Raw genomic sequence first — 22,153 nt, 5'->3', positions numbered from 1 at the left:
CACCGTCCCCTACAATAGGAACTCCGAGGGTATAGTTGTGGGGCCAGCCTCCCTGTGTGTGTGGTAGGGAGGACTCTGCGACCTTCAGTGGCCTGAGAATCAAATGACAGCAGCAGCTGCTAGCTAAGCTGGCGCGCCAAGCCTTTATTCACCGTTTCACCCATTAATTCATTTGGAGCCAGACAGCTGGGCTTGAAATACCAGCCACACCAAACTCCACGCTCTGTAACTTCAGGGAAGTCAGTTAACCTCTCTGGGCCTCAGTCTCCTCATCTGGAAAATGGGCGTGATGGCAGCTTCTGCCTCCTAGGCCTGGTGTGCAGATTCGTGGCTTAATATGTGCACACGGCACACCTGGCGAGCCGTTTGTTCTTGTTCTGCCCACTCCTAGTTAAGTGCACGGCAGGAACACAGCCCCGCCCACCCTGCCAGCCTCACGGAGTCACAGGCTGTGGAGACCAAGTAAGTCAGGCTGCGTGGGAAGTAGAAAAGTTCCTCTTTAAAGTTTCCTGTCTTGTTAAAGAATAAATGTGCTGATAACTCTGTTAAGCCCTATCCTATGTAGCTGATAGACAGGCCATGCTTACAGGCACGTAGTACATTCTATGTCCTTGTACTTTAACCAAGATATCTGTGCTGGACGTGCTCACAGGCATGCCCCAGCTCTCCACGGCCTTTACCTGTTTAGAAAAGTTTTAAGTTGCTAGCCAGTCGGGTTTTAGTTTAGATTGTGAGGTCTGGCTCCAGCCAGCGGAGATCAGACGCAGCAGTAAGGACGACCCAGGTGCGTAAGGAATCAATGTGTGTGTTTTCCTTTGTTCATTGTATTCTCGAGGCACGATGGCTACCAAAGGTCCCCTTCCTGCAGTCCAGGAAGCAAAAATTACATTGCTGAAAGATCCTTTGTCTCAGTGCTGATTTTTCTATGCGACACCAAGCATCTATTTCCAAGAGCTGTTACCATTCAGAGAGGGGAGGGCCTGCCTCAGGGTCCCCAGGGAGGCGCAGGTACTGTGGACAGTGCCAGCTGGGAGGCCTGGGGTTCTGGCTCCAGCTCAGCTACCCAAGTGCTCTGTGACCCTGGCCAGGTCACTCGCCCACTCTGGGCTGCAGTTTCCTGCTCTGCTGGAGGCACTGGGCTATCTCTCCAGGGCACTAAGCAGCCAGAGGTCCGGAAGGCAGCCACCACCCACCCCCACCCCCCTCCACGGGCTCTATTTTTACCGGGGTTCTGGACACCGTGCTGTTCTTGGACTCAGAACCTGGGTGGGTGCGAGGGAGCCCTGAGGTCATCGGGCCGGGGCTGAGCTGAGCTCCCTGGGCCTGAAAGCACGTGCGTCAGTTAAGGCCCCTTCGGTCCAGAAGGCTTCGAGCTGGGGAAGCTGCCGTTGGCCTGCCTCTGCCTCTCTGTCCCTCCTCCATCTTGCTCGCTCTTCTCACTGCTTCTCTTTCTTTCTCTCTCTGTCTGTCTCTCTCGCTGGCACATGGAGGCCGGGGCAGAGCTCCACTCCACTCTCGGAGGCTCCTGGCCTCACTGCGCCCCAGTGAATCGCAACCTGTTCTCATCCCTAGTCTGTGCTTGTAAACTTTCTTCTATTTTAAGCTGTTTACAAAATCTCAGAGAATTTATGGGATGAGAAATGGAAAAGAGGGAGTGACAGAGGGAGTCACGCCGGAGCCAAGACCCACAGCATCAGATCTCCTGCTTCAGAGGCCAGCGGGCACACCCACACCAAGGAGAGAGGGAGAGGTGGGGGGGGGGACAATGGGGAGGTGGTGGGGGGTGCGGGGGAGAGAGAGGGAGGGAGGGAGAGAGAGAGAGAGAGGAAGAGAGGGAAGGCACGGAGAAGCAAGAATGAGAGGGAGCAAACAGAGAAACAGAGGCAGAGGGCGGTCACGGTCCGGGCACAAAGCCTTTGAACAGTGGAGGGCTTGGTATGCAGGACCTGCCTCTTGCCTTGGCAACCTGATCAAGGTTTACCTTTTCGGGGCCTCAGCTTCCTCATTTGGAAAAATAAATTGGAGCTACGTGACCACCAAGGGCTCCCCAGACTCTGACCTTCAGACCCTGTGATGCTGAGGCCATGGCAGTGACCCCAGGTCGCCTGGAGCTGCCGCCTCTGCTCAGTAGAGTCCGGCACTGCGCAGTGGCCTCGCATGAACACTCCCGTGTAAGTGAGAGGTGAGAAGCGAGGCGCCAGGCCCTGGTCACCACTGGGATGTCCCCCAAGGCTTGAATTCCTACCAGTCCAGCCTGCAGGTGCTTAGCGGGATTTGGTCACTTGGCTTCAGCTGGCGGGTTAGTGAGTCTTGCCCTAACTCAAGCAAATGTCAGCGGCTCTGCCTCAGGGCACCTGCAGAATGGAAGGCAGGACTCGGCTCTGCAGAGCTGGTGTCATGACGCTTCCAACGTGCTCCGGGAAGACTGCAAGCTGGAAAGGCTCCGAGCCTGGCAGAAGAGCCCGCCTCCCAAGCTCCTGAAGAAGACCACCTTCACAGCAGCCTCAGACGCAAGAACCGGGGACAGGCTAGACATGCTATGCAGCTCCTGAGAGGTCTGACCCTTCCCTTCTGAGGGTCAGGGAGAGGAGAACCTCATTTTGCAGGAAGGTTGCCTGGGGACTAGCTCAGCAAGGCTGGCATTCTCCTGTTGAAGGGTCCTTCGCTCGGCTCTGCCTGGGGCCGCAGTGGGAGCCCTCAGTGCCCCTAGTCCCCAAGCCTGGGCCTTAAGAAAAACAGCAGGGTGTGCAGCTTTGAGTTATAACCACCAGTCTTTGAAGCACAAGCTTGGATCTCTCTGCAGGCGAGCGTCTGGACCAGGACAGATGTGGGAAGTAGAAAAGTTCCTTTTTAAAGTTTCCTTTCTTGTTAAAGAATCAATCATAAGTGTGCTGGTAATTCTTTGTGAAGCGCCATCCTATGTAGCTGTTAGATATGCCATGCTTACAGGCACATAGTACATTCTATGTCCTTGTACTTTAACCAAGATATCTGTGCTGGACGTGCTCACACACATGTCCCAGCTCTCCACTGCTTTGACCCGGTTTAGGAAAGTTTTGAGTTGTCAGCCAATCGGGTTTTAGTTTAGATCGTGAGGTCTGGCTCCAGCCAGCGGAGATCAGACGCAGCAGTAAGGACGACTCCAAATGCGTAAGGAATCAATGTGTCTGTTTTCCTTTGTTCATTGTACTCTCGTGGCCAGATGGCTAGTGAGGGTACCCTTCCTGCAGTCTAGGAAGTAAAAATCTCGTTGCTGAAAGATCCTTTGTCTCAGTGCTGATTTTTCTTTGCAGCACGGAGCATCTGTTTCTAAAAACAGAAGTAATGGGTACTGGACAAGGACTTGCCACTTGCCCAGGATGGGTGCCCAGAGAACAACTGTGTGGTGGTGACAGGGCAGCAGTGCCCGAAGCTGCCCCAGCAGGCAGATCAGGGCCTCCAGCACCATCACACATATACAACCTGCCTGGCCCTCTTGGGCTGAGTCAGCCCCGGAATTCTCAGGCAATTCAGAGAGAGGAAGGAGAGCCCACAGGGAAGTCAGACTTCCTGCTAATCTGGAAGTGGAGGCTCAGACTGATTTTACTTTGAAAAATGTGGAAATTAGGAGAATATTTGTGTATGTGTGTGTACATGAGAGTGTGTATGTGTGTGTGTCTCTGTGTGTATTTGCATGTGTGTGTATCTGCATGTGTGTGTATTTGCATGTGTGTCTGTGTATTTGCATGTGTGGGTATTTGTGTGTGTGTGTGTCTGTGTATTTGCATGTGTGTGTATTTGCGTGTGTGTGTCTGTGTATTTGCATGTGTGTATTTTTATGCGTGTGTCTATTTGCATGTGTATTTGCATGTGTATGTATTTGCATGTGTGTGTGTCTGGTTATTTGCATGTGTGTGTCTGTGTATCTGCATGTGTGTGTATTTGCATGTGTGTGTATCTGCATGTGTGTGTATTTGCATGTGTGTCTGTGTATTTGCATGTGTGGGTATTTGTGTGTGTGTGTGTCTGTGTATTTGCATGTGTGTGTATTTGCATGTGTGTGTCTGTGTATTTGCATGTGTGTATTTTTATGCGTGTGTCTATTTGCATGTGTATTTGCATGTGTATGTATTTGCATGTGTGTGTGTCTGGTTATTTGCATGTGTGTGTCTGTGTATCTGCATGTGTGTGTATCTGCATGTGTGTGTGTCTGCATGTGTGTGTGTCTGTGCATGTGTGTATTGGTGTGTGTGTGTGTGTGTATTTGCATGTGTGTGTAAGTGTGTATACCTCATCAAGCCTGTCCCCTCATTGTTTTGCATTCACGGATGCCCAGCCTTTCTCAGCTAACTTGTTGGCTGCGTTGAGGACTCTGGGGAGTCACCCTGGGCACAGCTCTTCACATTTTCTCACTTCTACTCCCCAGATAGTGCCCAAGCCCTGGTTTCTTTTACATCCTCTCCAACTTCTCCAGGCTCCACCCAGAAAGCCACAATCCAGGGCAGAGTCAGGAGGGCCAGATTTTAAAGAAGTTGCCTGGGCTGTCCTGGGGGTGACTCTTGTGGATTCCAAAGTGGCAGGTAATGTGGCTAGAAGCCGAGATCAGACCTGAGAGCAGGAGAGTGGAGAGTCAGAGAGACGTTCATACACTCAGACTCACACACATCAAAGCACACATGCCCAGTGTGCGCACAGGGACACACACACCCAGAGCTCAGCTTCAGGAATCAGATGTGCAGAACCAGGGTTCTACTGGGACCTCCTGAATCATGTAATTTCTCAAATACTCTACAGCTTACCACACGCTTTTATATCCGTATCCACAGTACAGCACAACATGTACTCAGCCAAAATCAACTGAGCTTCAATGATGGGCTGGCATTGGGCTATGATGATAAGCAAACAGAGAAACAGACACAAAAAAACAGTTAAAAAAATAAATTCATAATTATAAATTGTGAAGATTCCCATTTCTAGGAAGTCCAGCAGCCTAGATAGGAAGTGCACTCCACTTCTGGGACCACAGTAATTCTGATTTCAAAAAAAATTAAACTTTAAAAATGTCTAATAAAGAAAGCAAAAAAAAAAAACAAGGGAAATCCCTTTTTCATATTAGCAAATAGATGAAAAATAGGTAAGAGTCATGGAAGGGCCAGGCACAGTGGCTCACGCCTGTCACCTCAGCACTTTGGGAGGCCGAGGCAGGTGGATCACTTGAGGTCAGAAGTTCGAAACCAGCCTGTCCAACATGGCAAAACCCCGTCTCTACTAAAAATATAAAATTAGCCGGGAATAGTGGTGCGTGGCTGTAATCCCAGCTACTCAGGAGGCTGAGGCAGGAGAATCACTTGTACCTGGGAGGCGGAGGTTGTAATGATCCAAGATCGTGCCATTGCACTCCAGCCTGGGCAACAAGAACTAAACTCCATCTCAAAAAAAAAGAGTCATGGAGGATAGGTGAGTCGATCTATAAAACATCTCACAGAAGGTGATAAGAGTGAATGTAGAGCCAAGCTCGGTGGCTCACTCCTGTTATTCCCAGCATTTTGGGAGGCCAAGGCGGGCAGATCGTCTGAGGTCAGGAGTTCGAGACCAGCGTGGCCAACATGGCAAAACCTGTCTCTACTGAAATTACAAAAATTAGCCAGATGCAGTGGTGGCACACGGCTGTAATCCCAGCTACTCGGGAGGCTGAGGTACAAGAATCGTTTGAACCTGGGAGACGGAGGTTGCAGTGAACCAAGATTGCGCCACGGCACGCCAGTCAGGGCGACAGAGCGAGACTCCCTCTCAAAAACAAAAAGCAAAACAGAGTGAATATAGAAAAGGCAACATGAACATTCATATAGACACCTCCCACTGGTTCTGTTTCTCTGGAAAACCCTAACCCATGCACTACCTGACCCTTTATGACCTTCATCCACTATAACTGGACCCCACAAACGTCCCCGCCATCATTCCCTCTTCATACTCTCAGAGCCCTGTGCCTGGTCGGCTCCCCAAGGCAGGGGCAGGGCCTGTCTGCTGCACTGTGGCACCACTGAGCCTAGCTCAGTGCCTGGTACGCTGCAGGCCTCAGGAAATACTTGATCCGTGCCTGTGTGAATGGACCACTCGGTGAATTTGGAAAGTCACTCCTTAGTCAGTCCCCACACCAGAAACTCTCTTCCTACTTCTTTTTCTTTCTTTCTTTCTTTCTTTTTTTGAGACAGAGCCTTACTCTGTTGGCCAGGCTGGAGTGCAATGGCACAGTCATGGCTCAGGGCAGTATTAACCTCCCTGGGCACAGGTGATCCTCCCACCTCAGCCTCTCAAGTAGCTGGGACTACAGGCATGTGCTGCCATGCTCAGCTGATTTTTCTTTTTGTTTCTTTTTTTTTTTTTTTTAAATAGAGACAGGGTTTCACCATGTTGGCCAGGCTGGTCTCGAACTCCTGGGCTCAAGTGACTCACCCGCCTCGGTTTCCCAAAGTGCTGGATTACTTTTCCCAAAGGCATTGGTCACCGTGCCTGACCCTCTTCCTCCTTCTTTGCTTAAATCCTTTCTTGTCGCTGAGGCCTAGCATGGGCTACCTTCCTCTTCATCCCCACACTGTGGAAGCCTCACGAGAGCAGAGACCATGTCTGCCTTGTTCACCACTGCGACCCTAAGTCTCGGTCTGGGGCCTGGTACGTGGTAGATGCTCGATAAATACTGATTAAATTAACGCAGAATAAATGCCACAGCAGTAGGATATTTTTATTTTATTTTATTTATTTTTTTGAAACGGAGTTTCACTCTTTTTTTTCTTTTTTGAGACGGAGTCTCACTCTGTCGCCCAGTCTGGAGTACAATGGCACAATCTCAGCTCACTGCAACCTCTGTCTTCCTGGTTCAAGCAATTCTCCTGCTTCAGCCTCCTGGTAGCTGGGACTATAGGCACGAGCCACCATACCCGGCTAATTTTTTGCATGTTTAGTAGAGATGGGGTTTCACCATGTTGGCCAGGCTGGTCTCGAACTCCTGACCTTGTGATGCGCCTGCCTCAACCTCCCAAGTGCCAGGATTATAAAAGCGAACCACTGCGCACAGCCAAGTTTCGCTCTTGTTGCCCAGGTTGGAAGGCAGTGGTGAGATCTCAGCTCACTGCAACTTCTGCCTTCCAGGTTCAGGCAATTCTCCTGCCTCAGCCTCCTGAGTAGCTGGGATTATGGGCATGTGCCACCACGTCTGACTAATTTTGTATTTTTAGTAGAGACAGAGTTTCATCATGTTGGTCAGGCTGGTCTCAAACTCCTGACCTCAGATGATCCACCCGCCTCGGCCTCCCAAAGTGCTGGGATTACAGGCCTGAGACACCTTGCCTAGCCGGATATTTTTCAAATGTTAACCTCTGTTTTTCCCTCAGGGTTTCCTTTATTCCTTTTGCTCTCACCTTTTCTTCAGACAGCAAAGTATTTCTGTGCCCAAGCCTCAGGGAAGGACGTGACAGCTGAGAACGAAAAAAAACCGCCCTGTCTCTTGCTTGGATTTGCAGTGTCAACTTGGAGAGAAGCAGAAGGAATATACAGAAAGAACAAAAGGCTTGGAGGAGATCCTGAGACTTTTTGCTTTCCAAGTTGGGGAATGAAGCTGTCATAAAGAAGAGAATTGAAGAGAAAACACCCAGAGAGCAGATGGTGGCGGTTCTCAGAGAAAGCAGCTCTGTCCCTGCTCACGGAGCACCTTCCGTGGGTTAGAAAAAGGCATCCCCTCTGGGTGCACAGCTTGGTAACTGGAGCACAGTTCGCATCCAGCTGTTATTGCCCTCTCTGGTCAGTCACTCATGTAGAGTGCACAACCCATACAACCGTACAGAGCCACCTGGCACAAGCCCTGCTGAGTCCCAGAGAAGGAAAAAAAGAAAAAAAGAAAAGAAAAAGCTCAGATACGTCTGTGGCCATGCCTCACATTCTAGGCAGGGCCCTCATGGGGCAGGAGTGTTTCAGGGAGGAGGTGGTCCCAGGCAAAAGCAGCCACAGTTTTCTCTCCAGAGGATTTGATCTGAGGACCAGGTGGGTGCTCACTGCACCCTCTGCCTTCCAGGTTCAAGCAATTCTCTTGCCTCAGCCTCCTGAGTAGCTGGGATTACAGGCATGGGCCACCACGCCTGACTAATTTTGAATTTTTAGTAGAGACAGAGTAGTCCTGAGATCACCCCTGGGGACGGATGACAGCAACGACCAGATTGCCGCCTCCCCACGCACGCACACCACAACTTGGCACGCATAAGCCCCTTGCAGTCAGCCCCAAAGCACAGAAAAATCTCAAAAGAAACGGAAATTCAGTATCTGCCACTCAGGCACAATGAAGATTCAAAAGAGAAGTCCCCTGGAGTCACAGGTGTGCACACACACACACACACACACACACACACACAAAGAATAAGTTCCATTGTGTGCACCCAAGGTGCACATGCACTGGAATTTTTTTTTTTTTTTTTTTTTTTTAGTTGCTGTGCTCAGCACACATTTGTCGAACGGATGCTGAACGAATAACAAGTAGGGGTGAATCTCTGCATCCCAAATTGGTTCTGCCCTGATTTTATTATCAGAACACATCTGTCTCCCTGACTAGACTGTCAATGGCTTGCAGACAGGGACCCCGTTTGTTCAACTTTAAATCCTGCACACGAATCCTCTGCAGAGCTGCCCATTGCCTGAGTGTTCGATGGAATGACTCACTAGGTACGTGGAATTCTTCTCCAGGCTCCAAGATCAAAACGCTCCCCTCACCCTGAACTCGCCTCCTTCCTCTCTCACCTCTTCAGAGAGCATACGAATTCCCAAGGCCTGGCGCAGAAAGGAACGAGGTGCCCCTTTAATGCTGTTGTCTACTGTCACCGCACAGCCCGATAAATCAGTGTGCTAGGATTTGGGACATGTCCGTCTCCAGCAGAGGAGCTGTGCTCTGCCCAGGAGCCGTGAGCCTGGGCTTATCTGAGGTTTGGGGCAGTGAGGTCACAATTATCATGGGGTAGGGGATGGGAGGGCTGGGCCCCGAGATAGATGCTGAAGGGTAGGGGCTCAAGGTTCCTTGTTCTGGGAGCCACTGAAGATTTATGATGCCCAGAACTTGGAGGCTTCCCAGAGATGGTGCCCAGAGTTGTGGTGGCATTCGGGACCCTCGTGGCTTGGGCACCTGGGCCGTCCCAGCCACCAGGCCGTTTTCCACACCCTGTGCTGCAGCCTGCTCCCTGGCTGCCTCCGTTACATGCCAACCTTTTCTTCCTGACCCTCGCAGCAGTACTTAGATATTCCACCCATGCGTTCTGCCTTTGCAGTTATGGATTTTGTCTCCCGGCCTGTGTTTGTAAATTATTCCCCATGTGTCTGTCCTTTCTCGGTGGCCAGAAGGTCAGCAGCTGCCACTGGCTGGCTGCCCAGCTGTCTCCCTGGCTGCTGTCCCTGCTGCCTTCCAGGCCGTGGTTTCAGTCCCAGCTCTGCCACTGACTAGCTGGGTGACCTTCCCATGTTACTGAAGATGCTGCGGCCATGATGACGATCTGTTTCCTGGTCCTGTCCCTCTCCTCTGGGTTCCCACACCTGTCACTCTCTCCTCGTATTACAGAGGTTCGTTCGCTGCCTCCCCCCACCGGGAGAAGGTGATCCCATGGCTTGGGCCAAACTTGTCCCCTCCATTTCCCCATGTCCTGCACTGGGCCTGCCTCTGAGTGGTGGCCTAAGGAGGGTGGGCTCCTGTCCCTCTCACCCTCACGCCTCTCCTCCTCCCCTTCTCCTCTTCCCTGAGGCTCTCTGCACACACAAACCCAGGATGTGCCTTCCCCCCATTTCCTCCTTGATACTGGTGCCAGTGGGGGTGTCACTTACTCTAGGAGATGAAAAATGTCAGGCAGAGACTGAGGTGTTGCAGGGTGTTTTATTAAAACCAGGTGAGTCACCGCCGCACCCAAGAAGGCACACACATGTTCCAGATGCTCAAACGCTTCCCCAGCTGCCCTGCCCGGCCCAGATCTCCTCCCCACGGGAAAGGGACATTCTGCTGTCTTCAAGGGACTGGTGATGAGTCAAAGACTCCTTACTGTCAGGCGTAGTTAATAGCTTGGATTCGGGGTTACAGCCAGTTTGGAGGTTGGAAGAAGTTAGGGTGGGATTTAGAACAAAGGACAATGAAGTCCGACCTAAACCATGCAGAACACGGTGAGCCAAGGGCCGCTCCCAGCTCCCGGGTGGTGACATTCCACGGGGAGACCCACTGCTGGGCACGCGGAGCCAACTTTGGCATCCCAGCGCCTGCCCCTCAGCTTCTCCTCCTGCCCACCTCTACCAAACAAAAGCAGACACTCAGAAGCAAACTCTACATGGCTACGCGAGATCAGACCCCACCCTCCCCTGGACCCCGGGGTCCAGGCGGGTGGGAGTGGGGGCGGCAGGGGCCTAGCCCTGGAACCCCAGCTCCTTGTACTTGGCGGCCATGTCGTTCCGGAACAGCTCCAGCGCCTTTTTCATGGCCCCCTGGGCATCGGCGCCAAAGTCTCCAGGATGCTTTTTCTGCAGAACGTGGACGATGGCGTCCGAGATGAGCTGTGTGCAGGGAGGGCGAGGAGAAAAGCTGGTTACCGGGGTGGGACAAACCAAAAGCCAGATGGGAGTCAGGTCGCCTCCCACTTTCTCTATTCCAGAACCATGTATGGAGCACTTCATTTTCTTTTTTTTTCTTTTCTTTTTTTTTTCTTTTTTTTTTTTTTTTTGAGATGGAGTCTCACTCTGTCACCTTGGCTGGAGTGCAGTGGCACGATCTAAGCTCACTGCAACCTCCGCCTCCTGGGTTCAAGCAATTCTCCTGCCTCAGCCTCCTGAGTAGCTGAGATTACAGGCATGTGTCACCACGGCCGGCTAATTTTTTTTGTATTTTTAGTAGAGACGGGGTTTCACCATACTAGCCAGGCTGGTCTCGAAATCCTGACCTCGTGATCCACCCACCTCGGCCTCCCAAAGTGCTGGGATTACAGGCGTGAGCTATCATACCTGGCCTGAGCACCTTCTATGCACCAGGTGAGATTCTGTGTGACCTCCATGGATGAACCCCTTTGATCCCCAACACCATCATGAGATAGAGACGACCACTACCCTCGATTTACAAATGCAGAAACTGAGGCAAGGGGGGTTAAATGGAAGGGGCATTTTAACAGAGGAGACAATCAGGTGGCCAGACCGAAGTGACGAAGGAAGCGGAGGACAGACCTGGACTTGTGCCCACGAGGCTGTGGACGGGCCACTGCCAGAGCTGGGAACGGAGGCACTGGCCGAACCGAGGCTGGGGTTCTCATTTTCTCAGGGCCCCAGGGTGCAAGTGACAGGGATAGTTGGGGGTGGGACGTGCAAAGGGAGGCTCAGAAGCATCAACACCCTGGAAACCCCTCTGCTCGGAAACAGGGACCGCTCCACAACCACCTACCTTTGGGCATCGAGGTAGACGCCTAACTTCACCTTCCATTTCATAAATGTCACAAAACTAAATAGGGGCTCATAGTGTCAGGAAGAAAGCCCAGTCCTTAGAGACCTTGGGAGAACCAAGTTCCAGGGACATCTCTGCCCCGAACCCGTGTGACTTCACCCACCCGGGTGACCTGGTTGGACCCCCAGCTCAGACGTTCTGGAGTCCATAGCAGAGCCACTGATATCTACGAAAACACTGTGGAACTGGCCGCTGTATAACTGAGAAATGAAAACACCCTCGGCGTCCATCACCCTGTGCAGCCCCTGAGTCCCTCTGAGAGACGATCTGTCCACAGGTGAGGCGGAGACCGTCTTACGAAGGGTGTGGAAGGAAGGTCCACATGGGAGAAGCGCAGACGCCTGGGCTCTGTCTTAATTTTTTGCAGAGATTATGCATCAGACTTCGCGTGTTCTAGTTGGACCTGGGTTCTGGTGGCTAACTGGCTGTGATACCTTGCCAACATGGGTTTTTCTCTCCAAGCCTCAGATTCTTCCCCGCTAGAGAGAGAATTCAGTCATTGCAAGTGTATGGTGAGCCCGTCGCGTGCCACTGGGGCACAGAAATGGTAGCCCCTCAGGAGCTGAGAGCCCGCGGGGAGACCGCCAGGCAAGAGACAAATTCTAACACAGCCTGGCAGTGCTCTGGCCGGGAATGAGGATACAGTGCCGTGGGTCAGGGAGGGGCTGGCAGATGGAGTAGCTGATTGCCCTCATGGACTTGGGGGCCCAAGAGGAGGAGGTGGCTTCTGCATTGGGCCTTGGAGGATGAACAGGGATTTGCAGAGAGAAGATGGAGAGGCAGGGATGACCCCACATGCAGAGCGGTCTGTTTATGCTGGGGATGTGGAGCGGCTGGGCTGGCGGGGTGCAAGGGTTGAGGCTACAGAGGGGTGTGGTGGCTGTCAATATCGTGCCACAGTGGATTCAGAACCTGGTTCCAGAATATCATAGATCTGACTGTACCTCCTGGCTTATCCGCTGTGTGACCTTGGGCAAGCTACTTAACCCCTCTGAACTCCCAGTTTCCAAATCAGTAAAATGGTGATGAGAAAGGCACCTGCCTGGGGCAGAGACTGCTAATTACCCTTTCCCCCTTCTTGCTTGGTAACAGAACCCTAGTCGTATTTGGAGGGGTAATAGACTACCTTTCCCAGCTTCACAGGCAGACAGGGTGCTCTGCCTTACGAAGAGCGTAATTCTGGCCAATGAGATGAAAACAAAATTGTTGGATGAGATTTCTGGAACTCCTTCAGCTCCTCAAAAGAGAGCATTCTCCTGCTTCCACTTGGGAATACAGAAGGGCTCTTGCAGCCATTTTGGCCCTGAGGGAACTTTGAGGATGAATGCCATGTGCCAGGCATGGTGACAAATGCTCACGGTAGCCGCAGTGAGGGGCTGGGGTTCTGTAGTAATAGAGACCTGCGTTTGGATCTTGGCTGTGCCGTTATCCACCTCTGTGACCATGGACAAGCTACTTAACTGCTGCGTGCCTCAGTTTCCCCATCCATCAATCGAGTGAATATGATAATGGTACCTACCCAGGGAGAGGATGCAAGTGTGCACCCAATATGCCCTTTGGCAGAGATCATCCCACAAGTTAGTGGCTGAGCTGGGACTCGAACCCAGATCCCACTGCCCCACCCCGAGGCCTTCCCGCCATCCTCCCACCCGCCTGGGTCTGCCTCCTACCTCCAGGTACTTGACGGGGATCTTGTGTTTGGTGGCATGCGACTGTGCCAGGGGCTTCAACTCTGCCTCATGCTGCCCTTTCTTCTTAAGGATGCCGCCCAGGGCAGTGAGCACGGTGGCGCCATGCTTCTTCAGCTCCTCAGATGCCTTCATCTCATCCTCTGACTTCAGGTGCTTGAACTTGTCGAACTTCTCCAGAGTTTCAGGGTGACCCTTAAAGAGGCTGTGGGCACAGAGAGGGCTGGAGTCAGACATGCGAGGCTCAGCGTGAGGTTGGGGGGCAGCCAGACTAGAGTTCAAGTTCAGCTCCCCGTCTTCCCAGCTGTGTGACCTTGGGCCATTCACTTCACCTCTCTGTGGCTCAGCTTCCTCATACCAGGAACGGGGATAACTTGTCCCATAACTTAAAAGAATTAAGTGAGATAATGTGTTGTCACACGGTGAGTGTCGTATCGTTATTTTTATCATCATCGCCATCTTCTTTACTATGAGGGGCAGGAAGGACAAAAGCATCTTTGCTCTGCTCGCTGGCCTCACTCCTGTTTTCCCGAAGTTGCCTACAGAGGAAATGGCTGAGTGGCATCGTGGGTGGGCCAGGAGCCCTGAAGCTGAAGGACCCTGGACTAGATGAGCACCTACTACGTGCCAGGTTCCATAATAGACTCAACTTGTGTTTTCCTTTTGAGTCATTCATATTATTCCCATTTTACAGATGTGGAAACAGAAGCTCTGAGGCATAGTCACCTGCTCATTATTGCAGGGGTGCCGTCCAGAGAAGCCAGGCTGAAATCAGGTCCGAGTGATCAAAACAGCCATTCTAGTCCATGCTGCAACTTCCTGCCTAGGGATTGTCCTTCAGCTGTTTAAATACCTCCAGCTACAGGAGGCTCACTCCTACCTGCGAGGGCCACTCCACTCCAGAGCAATCCTCACACCCAGAAACCTCTTGCTTGTTTGCAGTGCAAGCTGTGACTCTCTGAACCTCCCTGTCCCCTCACTGTGCAGATGGCGAAGTGCCCTGGTGGGAGCAACCCGACCCAGCCCTTCCACAGACCAGCACCCTCTCCTGCCAGGCATGCAGTGAGGTGCCCCAGGGGCCTCTACTGGGACTCTGAGCAACCACCTCCAGCTTTAGACCTCATCCCTTTTCACTATGAGCAGGTGAGTGCCGGTTCAAAGGAGTCAGACCTGCCCTCTGGGTAGAAGCGAGTTTCCCCTTTTTACTCACAGAAGACCACGGAGAGAAGTGGCTTGCCCAAGGTCACGTGGCTGGTCAGTGGCAGAGGCCAGACCCAAACCCAAAATGGGACAGTTGCCTATTCCCACCCTTTCCCTTGTGCCACAGCCTGAAATGTTTGGCAGGGGCGACCTGTCTGCTTCCTCTCCTGTCCGATGATTTCAGTTCCTCGCAAAGCTCCTCTTTCGTGGACTCCAGGCTCCACGGCGTCCCTGTAGCAGCACACGGTGTGTACTGTGGCCACACTCCAGCTTGTGCCCTGAGCCACCCTGCCCAGAAGTGGTCACAAGGAAGCACCTGATCCCCGCAGTCTCTATCCCAGGGTTTTATGAGGAGGATATTTTGTGACCAGGACACTGAGCTCCTAACCTGAGAATGAGTTCATGGGTTTTTTTGTTTTTTTCTTTTTTGAGATGGAGTCTCGCTCTGTCGCTCAGGCTGGAGTGCAGTGGCAGGATCTCAGCACACTGCAACCTCCCCCTCCTGGGTTTGAGTGGTTCTCCTGCCTCAGCCTCCCTAGTAGCTGGGACTACAGGCGTGCGCCACCACACCCGGCTAATTTTTGTATTTTCGGTATAGACAGGGTTTCGCCATATTGGCCAGGCTGGTCTCAAACTCTTGACGTCAGATGATCCACCCACCTCGGCCTCCCAAAATGCTGGAATTACAGGCGTGAGCCACCAGGCCCCGCCATGAGTTCATGTTTTTTAAGAGCCACCTCTGCCCAATGATCTCCTCTTCAGCTTGTGGTCAACTAAAGCCCCCAGCTCTTCTTCGTGAGACCTGCCATCGCTTCTCGTCCTGTCACTGAGCAGTTGATGACCCGTGCTCCTGAAGTGCAGAATTTGCATTTCTCCTTCCTGTTTTCAGCCCCCCATTCCAGGCTCAGCAGCCTAGTTCGGACGGCACGGTCGGAGATGGTTTCTGATTTTGAGTGAAAGCACTGAACTGACACAGAGCACCTGCTAAGGGTGTGAGTATTTTCAGTGCTTTGCGTGTATTAACTCACTGGGTCCTCACAGCAACCCTGGGAGGTAGATACTATTAAGATCTCACTTAAAGGAAGAAGAAAGGAAGCGGGACGCCTCTTTGCCAAGGTCACAGTCAGCAGAAGGAGAAGCAGGAAGCTCAACTGCTGTTCTCTGAAGGACAGAGCCTGGCGTTTTCCTTTCCTTCCTCATTTCTTCTGCAGGCACAGGGCAAGCACAAAACGCATGGTCCTTCCTTCCTTCCCCCCACGGCAGAGGAGAGAAGAGAAGGAAAAGTTGGAAGAGGTTTCATCATCTGGGCCCAATGGGTTTGGGGCCGGGCTCACACCACGTCTGCATGTTTGCATCAGGACACAGGCGATCTTGGAGCAGGTGAATTGCTGATGTTATTGACAGAACACATTCTTTATTAGGAATCCAGGATCCTGGGACTGGACAGACTTTGAGATCGGCAATTCCAGCCCCTTTTTAAACACACAATTATTTTATCACCCAAAGAAACATACTCTCAACATCATTCTCACATGCTTATTATTTGATCAATAATCAGATCTCCCATCTGGAAAAGGCCTAATAACTTGCTACGTTCAACTTCAAATATGTACTCATGGGCACGCACAAAGGCACGCTGCATTAAACAGAGGTGGCCAGGTGTGGTGGCTCATGCCTGTAATCCCAGCACTTTGGGAGGTGAAGGCGTGTGAATCATCTGAGGTCAGGAGTTCAAGACCAGCGCTGCCAACGTGGTGAAACCCCTTCTCTACTAGAAATACAAAAGAATTAGCCGGGCATGATTGTAGGGGCGCCTGTAACCCTAGCTACTCAGGAAGCTGAGGCAGGAGAACTGCTTGAACCCAGGTAGCGGAGGTTGCAGTGAGCCAAGATCATGCCACTGGATTTCAGCCTGGGTGACAGGGAGACTCCATCTCAAAAAAAAAAAAAAAAAAAAAAAAAAAAAAAAAAAAAACCCAAAAAACAAAGGTACTAGCAATCCTAACTCATACCAATGTGACACTTACTTTACGTTCACAGTGCAGACATATGCTGACTCATTTTAAAAGCCTGATGGGGTAGATGCCATTTTGCAGAGGAAGAAACAGAGGCACTGAAAGACCAACTAGCTGGGGATTTAACCCAGGCAGTCTGGCTTCACGTCTACACTCTTGATGACTCTTCAGCCTTTGTTATTGTTATACAAAGATATTTACATGCAAACTAATACCTGCATGGAAATGTATCAGCACCTCACAAGTGTACATGCGTGTGGGCTCTCACAGATGTGTGTGCATATTCACAAGTGGGCCTGCACCCTCACACAGATATACATGTAAATATCTCCCAGCACATGCCATAGACACACACACACACACACACACACACACACACACAAGCCTGAACCACATACACTCCCTTCCCCCATGCTGGGCATGGTCCACCACCGTGCCCAACTTTGCCACCTCACCCCTGGATCCTGTCCAAATCCTCGTGCGTCACTGACAGCTTGTCTCTGACACCTTTAGTCCAAGAACCCCTGAGCTCCTGACTATTATTATCTGGCGACAATGATCCTTGAACTCTCGCCTGACAGATGGAAGACCGGGCATGCACAGGCGATGTCCCGAGGTCAGGACGCTGAATGGAGACTGTCTGGGGCAGAACAGGGCCAAGGATTTGGGACGCAAGGCAGCTGGGGGTCTCCGACATGTTAGGACCCGCTCCCTAACGCCTCCGATATCTAGGGAAGAGAATAAAGAACGGACAGTTATGGAAGCTTAAGTTCTGGTCCCAGTTCTGGCGCCAATGTGCTCTGTGAGGTTGAAGTCACTCAGCCTCTCTGGATCTTGGCTCGTCTTATGTAAACCAAAAGGGTATGTCTAGATGATTCCTCCAGAAGACTCACTCACTTTTCGCCAGACAGCCAGGGAGAGAGTCCATGTTTACTTTATTAATATTTTGCGGGGGGACAGGGTATTGCTGTGTTGCCCAGGCTGGAGTACAGAGGTGTGATCTTGGCTCACTGCAGCCTCGATCTCCTGGACACCAGCCTCCTACCTCAGCCTCCCGAGTAGCTGGGACTACAGGCACACACCACCACGCCCGGCTAATTTTGTGTATTTTTTTGTAGAGAAGGGGTCTTACTATGTGGCCCAGGCTGGTCTTGAACTCCCAGACTCAAATGATCCTCCCACTCTGCTTCCCTTCAAAGTGCTGGAATTACAGGCCAAGGCACTACACCCTGCCCCATATTTACTTTAAACAGCAGAGGAGAATTGGGCTAATTTGTGCCCGCCAGATTATTCCAGCATATACAGCTGCCTGCCTCCCGTTAACCCAGGCCTTTCAGCTAGGAGTGCCCCCTACAGGCAGCCATGGAAGGCCCTTCTCCTGGATTATTTGCCTGATAACAGGCACCCAGAAAATGAGCAGATGGAAGCCCCTCACCCTGTGGAAACGAAGAGAGGGCATTTCCTCTAGTATTTCAGAAAGCCCCATTTGCCTGTGTATCCAGCTTCAACCCTGCTGTCGGTGAGCCTGGTTCATCGGACACATCTTCAGGCCAAGTCAGAGAGAAGGGAAGTCATTTTCCTGCTGTTCTCTGAACTGAGGCCCAATCAGACACCGCATGAAAGATGCAGCACATGCTCAGATCCATGAAAACCACCCCTGGCTCTGCTAGAGTGAAAGAACCAGACTGTGCATGGCAGCCTGTCTTGAGTGTGGCAAGGTCATGGGCAGAATAGCATAGCGGTCAAGAGCAAAGATTCTGAGCCTGGTCCTTTGGCTCATGCCTGTCATCCCAGCACATTGGGAGGCCAAGGCGGGCAGATCACCCGAGGTCAGAAATTAGAGACCAGCCTGGCCAACATGGCAAAACCCAGTCTGTATTAAAAATACAAAAATTAGCCGGGCACGGTGGTGCGCACCTGTAACTCCAGCAAGACTCGATCTCACAAAGAAAAGAGCAAGGACTCTGGATCCAAGCTGCTTGAATTTGAATTCCAGCTCCTCTCTCTATTTTTTTTTTCTTTTTTTTTTCTGAGATGGAGTTTTGTTCTTGTTACCCAGGCTGGAGTACAATGGCGCCATCTCGGCTCACTGCAACCTCCGCCTTCCAGGTTCAAGCGATTCTCCTGCCTCAGCCTCCCAAGTTGCTGGGATTACAGGCACGTACCACCACACCCAGCTAATTTTGTATTTTTTGTAGTAGAGATGGGGTGTCTCCATGTTGGTCAGGCTGGTCTCGAACTCCCGACCTCAGATGATCCACCCACCTCGGCCTCCCAAAGTGCTGAGATTACAGGGGTGAGCTACTGCACCCAGCCTTCAGCTCCTCTCTTACTTGCTCAGTGACTTGAGGTAAGTTTCTTAACCTCTCTGTTAAATGTGGTGATCATAATAACATCTACATCATAAGGTTGCTGTCAGGCTTCAATGAGTGAAAGAAACACTTAATACAGAGCCCAGCAATCAGTATGCCCTGAATAAATGGTTGCTGTCTTTCTCTTCCTCCTCATCTCTACATCATCATTATCATCACCATCATCTAGGAATTTTCACTCCTGCCCGTGGCTGCCATTAACCGGCGGAGACTGTCAGGCCCGGTTTCCTCCCTGTAATGAGAAGCAATGACCATCAGCGGTGATTTTCAAACATGTTATGGCCTTGAAATCCTTTGCTCCGAAACACAATGCCAAAGTCAATAAAACAAAAAAGATTTGAGTAAAGGAAGGAAAAACGGGAGCGTGGAGCCCACGCAGCAGCCCCCTCTCTTCTGAAACCCCACGCCTGGAGCCAGAATCTTCCAGTGACCTTCCAGCTTCTGTGTTCTAGAACTTTATGTTCATGTACTTGCAGCCAAGCCTCTGTGTTTTACAGACTGGGCTTAACGGAATTTGTCCTCTTTTACAATCAGAAGACTGGAGACATAACCTTTCAAGGTCAGGAAGAAAGTCCAGAGTCAGTATTCAGAACAGAGCCAAGATGCCAGCTCCCACGGGGGTCATTTGCAGCTCTGGGCTTGAGCCCTCTCCACCCTGCCCCCTGGGAGGCCATCCTTCCTGTTCCCCAAACACTGAGAAGGCAGAACCAGCTGGCGCGGTCTCTGCGTGCCCCACAGCATAAGACGTGACAGGGCACCAGGCCTCTAGGACCTTCCAGGGGCCAGCGGTTCTAGGCAGCATGTCTGATCCCTGGCCCCTGGCCCCTGGCAAGCCTCCCTGAATCTCCCTGATGACGCAACACCCTGAGTCTTCTTCAAGACGTCCAAGTCACTGCCTTAGGAATGGCAGTTCCCAAATCACCTTGGAAAGACCTCTGCTCTGCAAACTCTGGTCTCCTACCTCCATGCCCGACTGTCCTGTCTCCTCCCCAAAAGCAAAGCAGGATCGTGGACTCAGAGAAACCCAGGGCATGACCGTGGGATGAGATCTCAGAGACCACGAAAGACAATCCCTTCACTCAACCAACAAAGAAAGAAGACCCAGAGATGGAGAGACTTGTCCAAGGTCACACGGCAAATCGGTGGCCCAGGAGTTTATGTCAGTGTGTGTGTGTGTGTGTGTGTGTGTGTGTGCGTGTGCATGTGTGTGTGTGTGTTGGTGGGGGGAGCATTTTGTGCAATCCAACAGGGCCTGTTACAGCCAGGAGAAGAAAGACACAATGAACACACCACAGTGCCATTAGAATCAACAGAAAACTCAGCCGTCCTGCCTCAAGTGTTTCCAGCAAGGACACTAAGGGCTCAAATTTTAGATAACGGAGCTTCCGGGACCAGCCACGCTCCCGAGGCAGACGGAAGCTGCAAATGGGGAAAGCCCGAAAGAGACCCAAAGGAAAACTGAGTGGAAGAGGGAAGCAGGCGCTGGCCCACCAGTTAGGAGAAACGACTCTGCAAATTAAAGCACCAAAGACGATCCGATCACTTACGGCAAACCCGGAGCCCACTTTCTCCCAGGGGCAGAAATGTTGATTCATAACCCATCAGACTTTTGACGGAACCAGCCCAGAACATGAGGGAAGGGACCCAGAGAAGGAAAGAGAAGACTGTAGCGCATTTGGGACGGAAGGCAACCGGGAAGATGAGGGTCTACGTACAAACCGCAGCCACCCTCTCTTCACAGAACTCAGATTGTTGTTTTCGTGGGTGTGTTCTGAAATCCCCTGCAGTAAAAGGTCTCCTTGGAGACCACGCCATTCCGAGCGCTCACATTGGAGACATACCCGACGCCCAAGGCCACGAATGAGCCTCTATCTTCTGTTCTCTAATTGCAATGCTTTGAAAGGTCCCCAGTCTGGCCTTCTTCTGTAATAGCTGCTAACATTTCTAGCACTCGGTGTGTGCCAGGAACTATGCCAGGTATCTTGCATGCATCATCTTCTGTCATTGTCACTTCTCCTCTAGGACGTAGATACTAGACTATGCCCCTCGCAGCACAGGAGAGGACATCGAAGCTCCGAGAGGTTCAGTACCTCCCAAAGGCCGCCCAGCTGCTCAGTGGCAGAGTCCAACCTAGAACCAGACGCGTCTCCCCGTGAAGGCCATCTCTTAGACTTGACACTTCAACAGCATCTCACAGGCTGTGACTCTGAAAATGTCCTCCCCTTCTCAGTGCCTTTTTGTCCTCATCCTGTAAGAGAGGTAGCTGGACACGATCTCTCAGAGCCCTTGTTAACTCTGACCGTCTATAATTCTAAAATTCTTCCTGGTGGACTCTGAGCATCCAAGGTTTGACTCCCAAGCTTCCTCCGGCGGCTGACATCAGCCTGGAATGGATCCCTTTCCCTCTCCCGAGTCCAACCCCTGACACTTTAAAGTGAAGGAAAAGCAAGTGAGGGTATCAACCCCCTCAACTAATGCAGCCAACGGGTCTACCCGGTGCACACTTTCCACCCTTACTCTTAGGGTGTGGGTGGCAGGGGCGGTGGAATCTCTTTCTTTTACCTGATGAGGACTTCCTGCCCATGGCTTGGGATGTCAGCCTCCACCTTCCCCCAGACGTTCAGCACCAACTGCCACTCTCCGTCGCTGAGCCCCATGGCGCAGTCTGAAGAAGACAGAAAGAGCAGGTATGGGCTCACTGGGTGTCCTGGCCCCAACAGCTGGGGTTTGAGGCCGCCTGGCCCCAGGGGCGTTTTTATACCTTCCGGGGTGCTTGACAAAGATCATTCGATGGCTCGCTCTTCCCCTCCCCTGCCCTCCTTCTCTTTCTCTCTCTCTCTCATCCAGGGAGGGGTCTAATCTTTTCCTTTCTCTAGCCCTCACATGGGAAGCTATTTTGGGGCGGGTGCCATTGTGGCGAGGCAGGACAGCTCAGGCCACAGAGGGGTGGGGTGGTTGTGTGTGTTGAAAGAAGGGGAGGAGGTTGGGCACTGTCTGGACTCTCAGAGCAGACAGAAAGGGCATCAGTAAGGCCGATGCCAGCAGCCTGAAACCCAACGCTCCCTGTGGTCAGGCCTCCCAAGAGGACCTGTCATGTTTCTAAGCTTGACCACCAGGCACCCCGGCTGGCCCCAGGACAGTCCTGGCCCTTCACAGCCTCTCACGCACTGTCTGCCCCTTTGCCAGAGAGCCCTCACCCCACCAGAAGTGACAGAAAGAAACTAGATGCTTTTGTGCTTATAGCCAGGTGGTCCTGGGCAGGTCCACCATGTCTTAAAGAGCTCCTGGCTTCGTGATCTGCCCAGAGGTTTCCATCTGAAAAGTTTTTCTTGCCATACTCCTTTGAGACACAACTAATTGCTTCCTCCTTTCCTTTCTTTGGGTGGGTTCCTGTTGCATTGC

The 22,153-nt window shown here is 51.8% G+C and overlaps 1 protein-coding gene across 2 annotated transcripts; it reads right to left on the bottom strand.

The window, feature by feature from the left end:
* Positions 1-9,863: 9,863 nt before the first annotated feature.
* Positions 9,864-21,541, bottom strand: MB (myoglobin). Of its 2 annotated transcripts, none has more exons than XM_003932919.4 (3): positions 21,314-21,541; positions 13,147-13,369; positions 9,864-10,542 (listed from the first exon to the last, which is right to left on the bottom strand). In XM_003932919.4, exons 1-3 carry the CDS (start codon positions 21,406-21,408, stop codon positions 10,396-10,398), a joined length of 465 nt encoding a protein of 154 aa, XP_003932968.1. In that variant the 5' UTR covers positions 21,409-21,541; the 3' UTR covers positions 9,864-10,395. The 2 variants fall into 2 exon arrangements, with proteins under 2 accessions (XP_003932968.1, XP_074246892.1); XM_074390791.1 differs by lacking the exon at positions 21,314-21,541 and adding an exon at positions 20,593-20,855.
* Between the last annotated feature and the right edge of the window lie 612 nt (positions 21,542-22,153).

This window comes from Saimiri boliviensis, chromosome 21 (assembly GCF_048565385.1).
Source record: "Saimiri boliviensis isolate mSaiBol1 chromosome 21, mSaiBol1.pri, whole genome shotgun sequence".
Taxonomy (NCBI): Eukaryota; Metazoa; Chordata; class Mammalia; order Primates; family Cebidae; genus Saimiri; species Saimiri boliviensis.
The sequence above is the reverse complement of the archived record's forward strand: the minus strand, read 5'-3'. Positions and strand labels throughout refer to the sequence as shown.

What these genes read in the sequence shown, in the direction of transcription:
- MB (XM_003932919.4), bottom strand. Translation starts at nt 21,408, where the DNA reads ATGGGGCTCAGCGACGGAGAGTGGCAGTTGGTGCTGAACGTCTGGGGG. An exon ending in GGGCAGGAAGTCCTCATCAG is followed by an intron (nt 13,370 to 21,313) that starts GTAAAAGAAAGA and finishes CTGTGCCCACAG; the next exon opens with CCTCTTTAAGGGTCACCCTG. An exon ending in TCCCCGTCAAGTACCTGGAG is followed by an intron (nt 10,543 to 13,146) that starts GTAGGAGGCAGA and finishes CCCTGCACACAG; the next exon opens with CTCATCTCGGACGCCATCGT.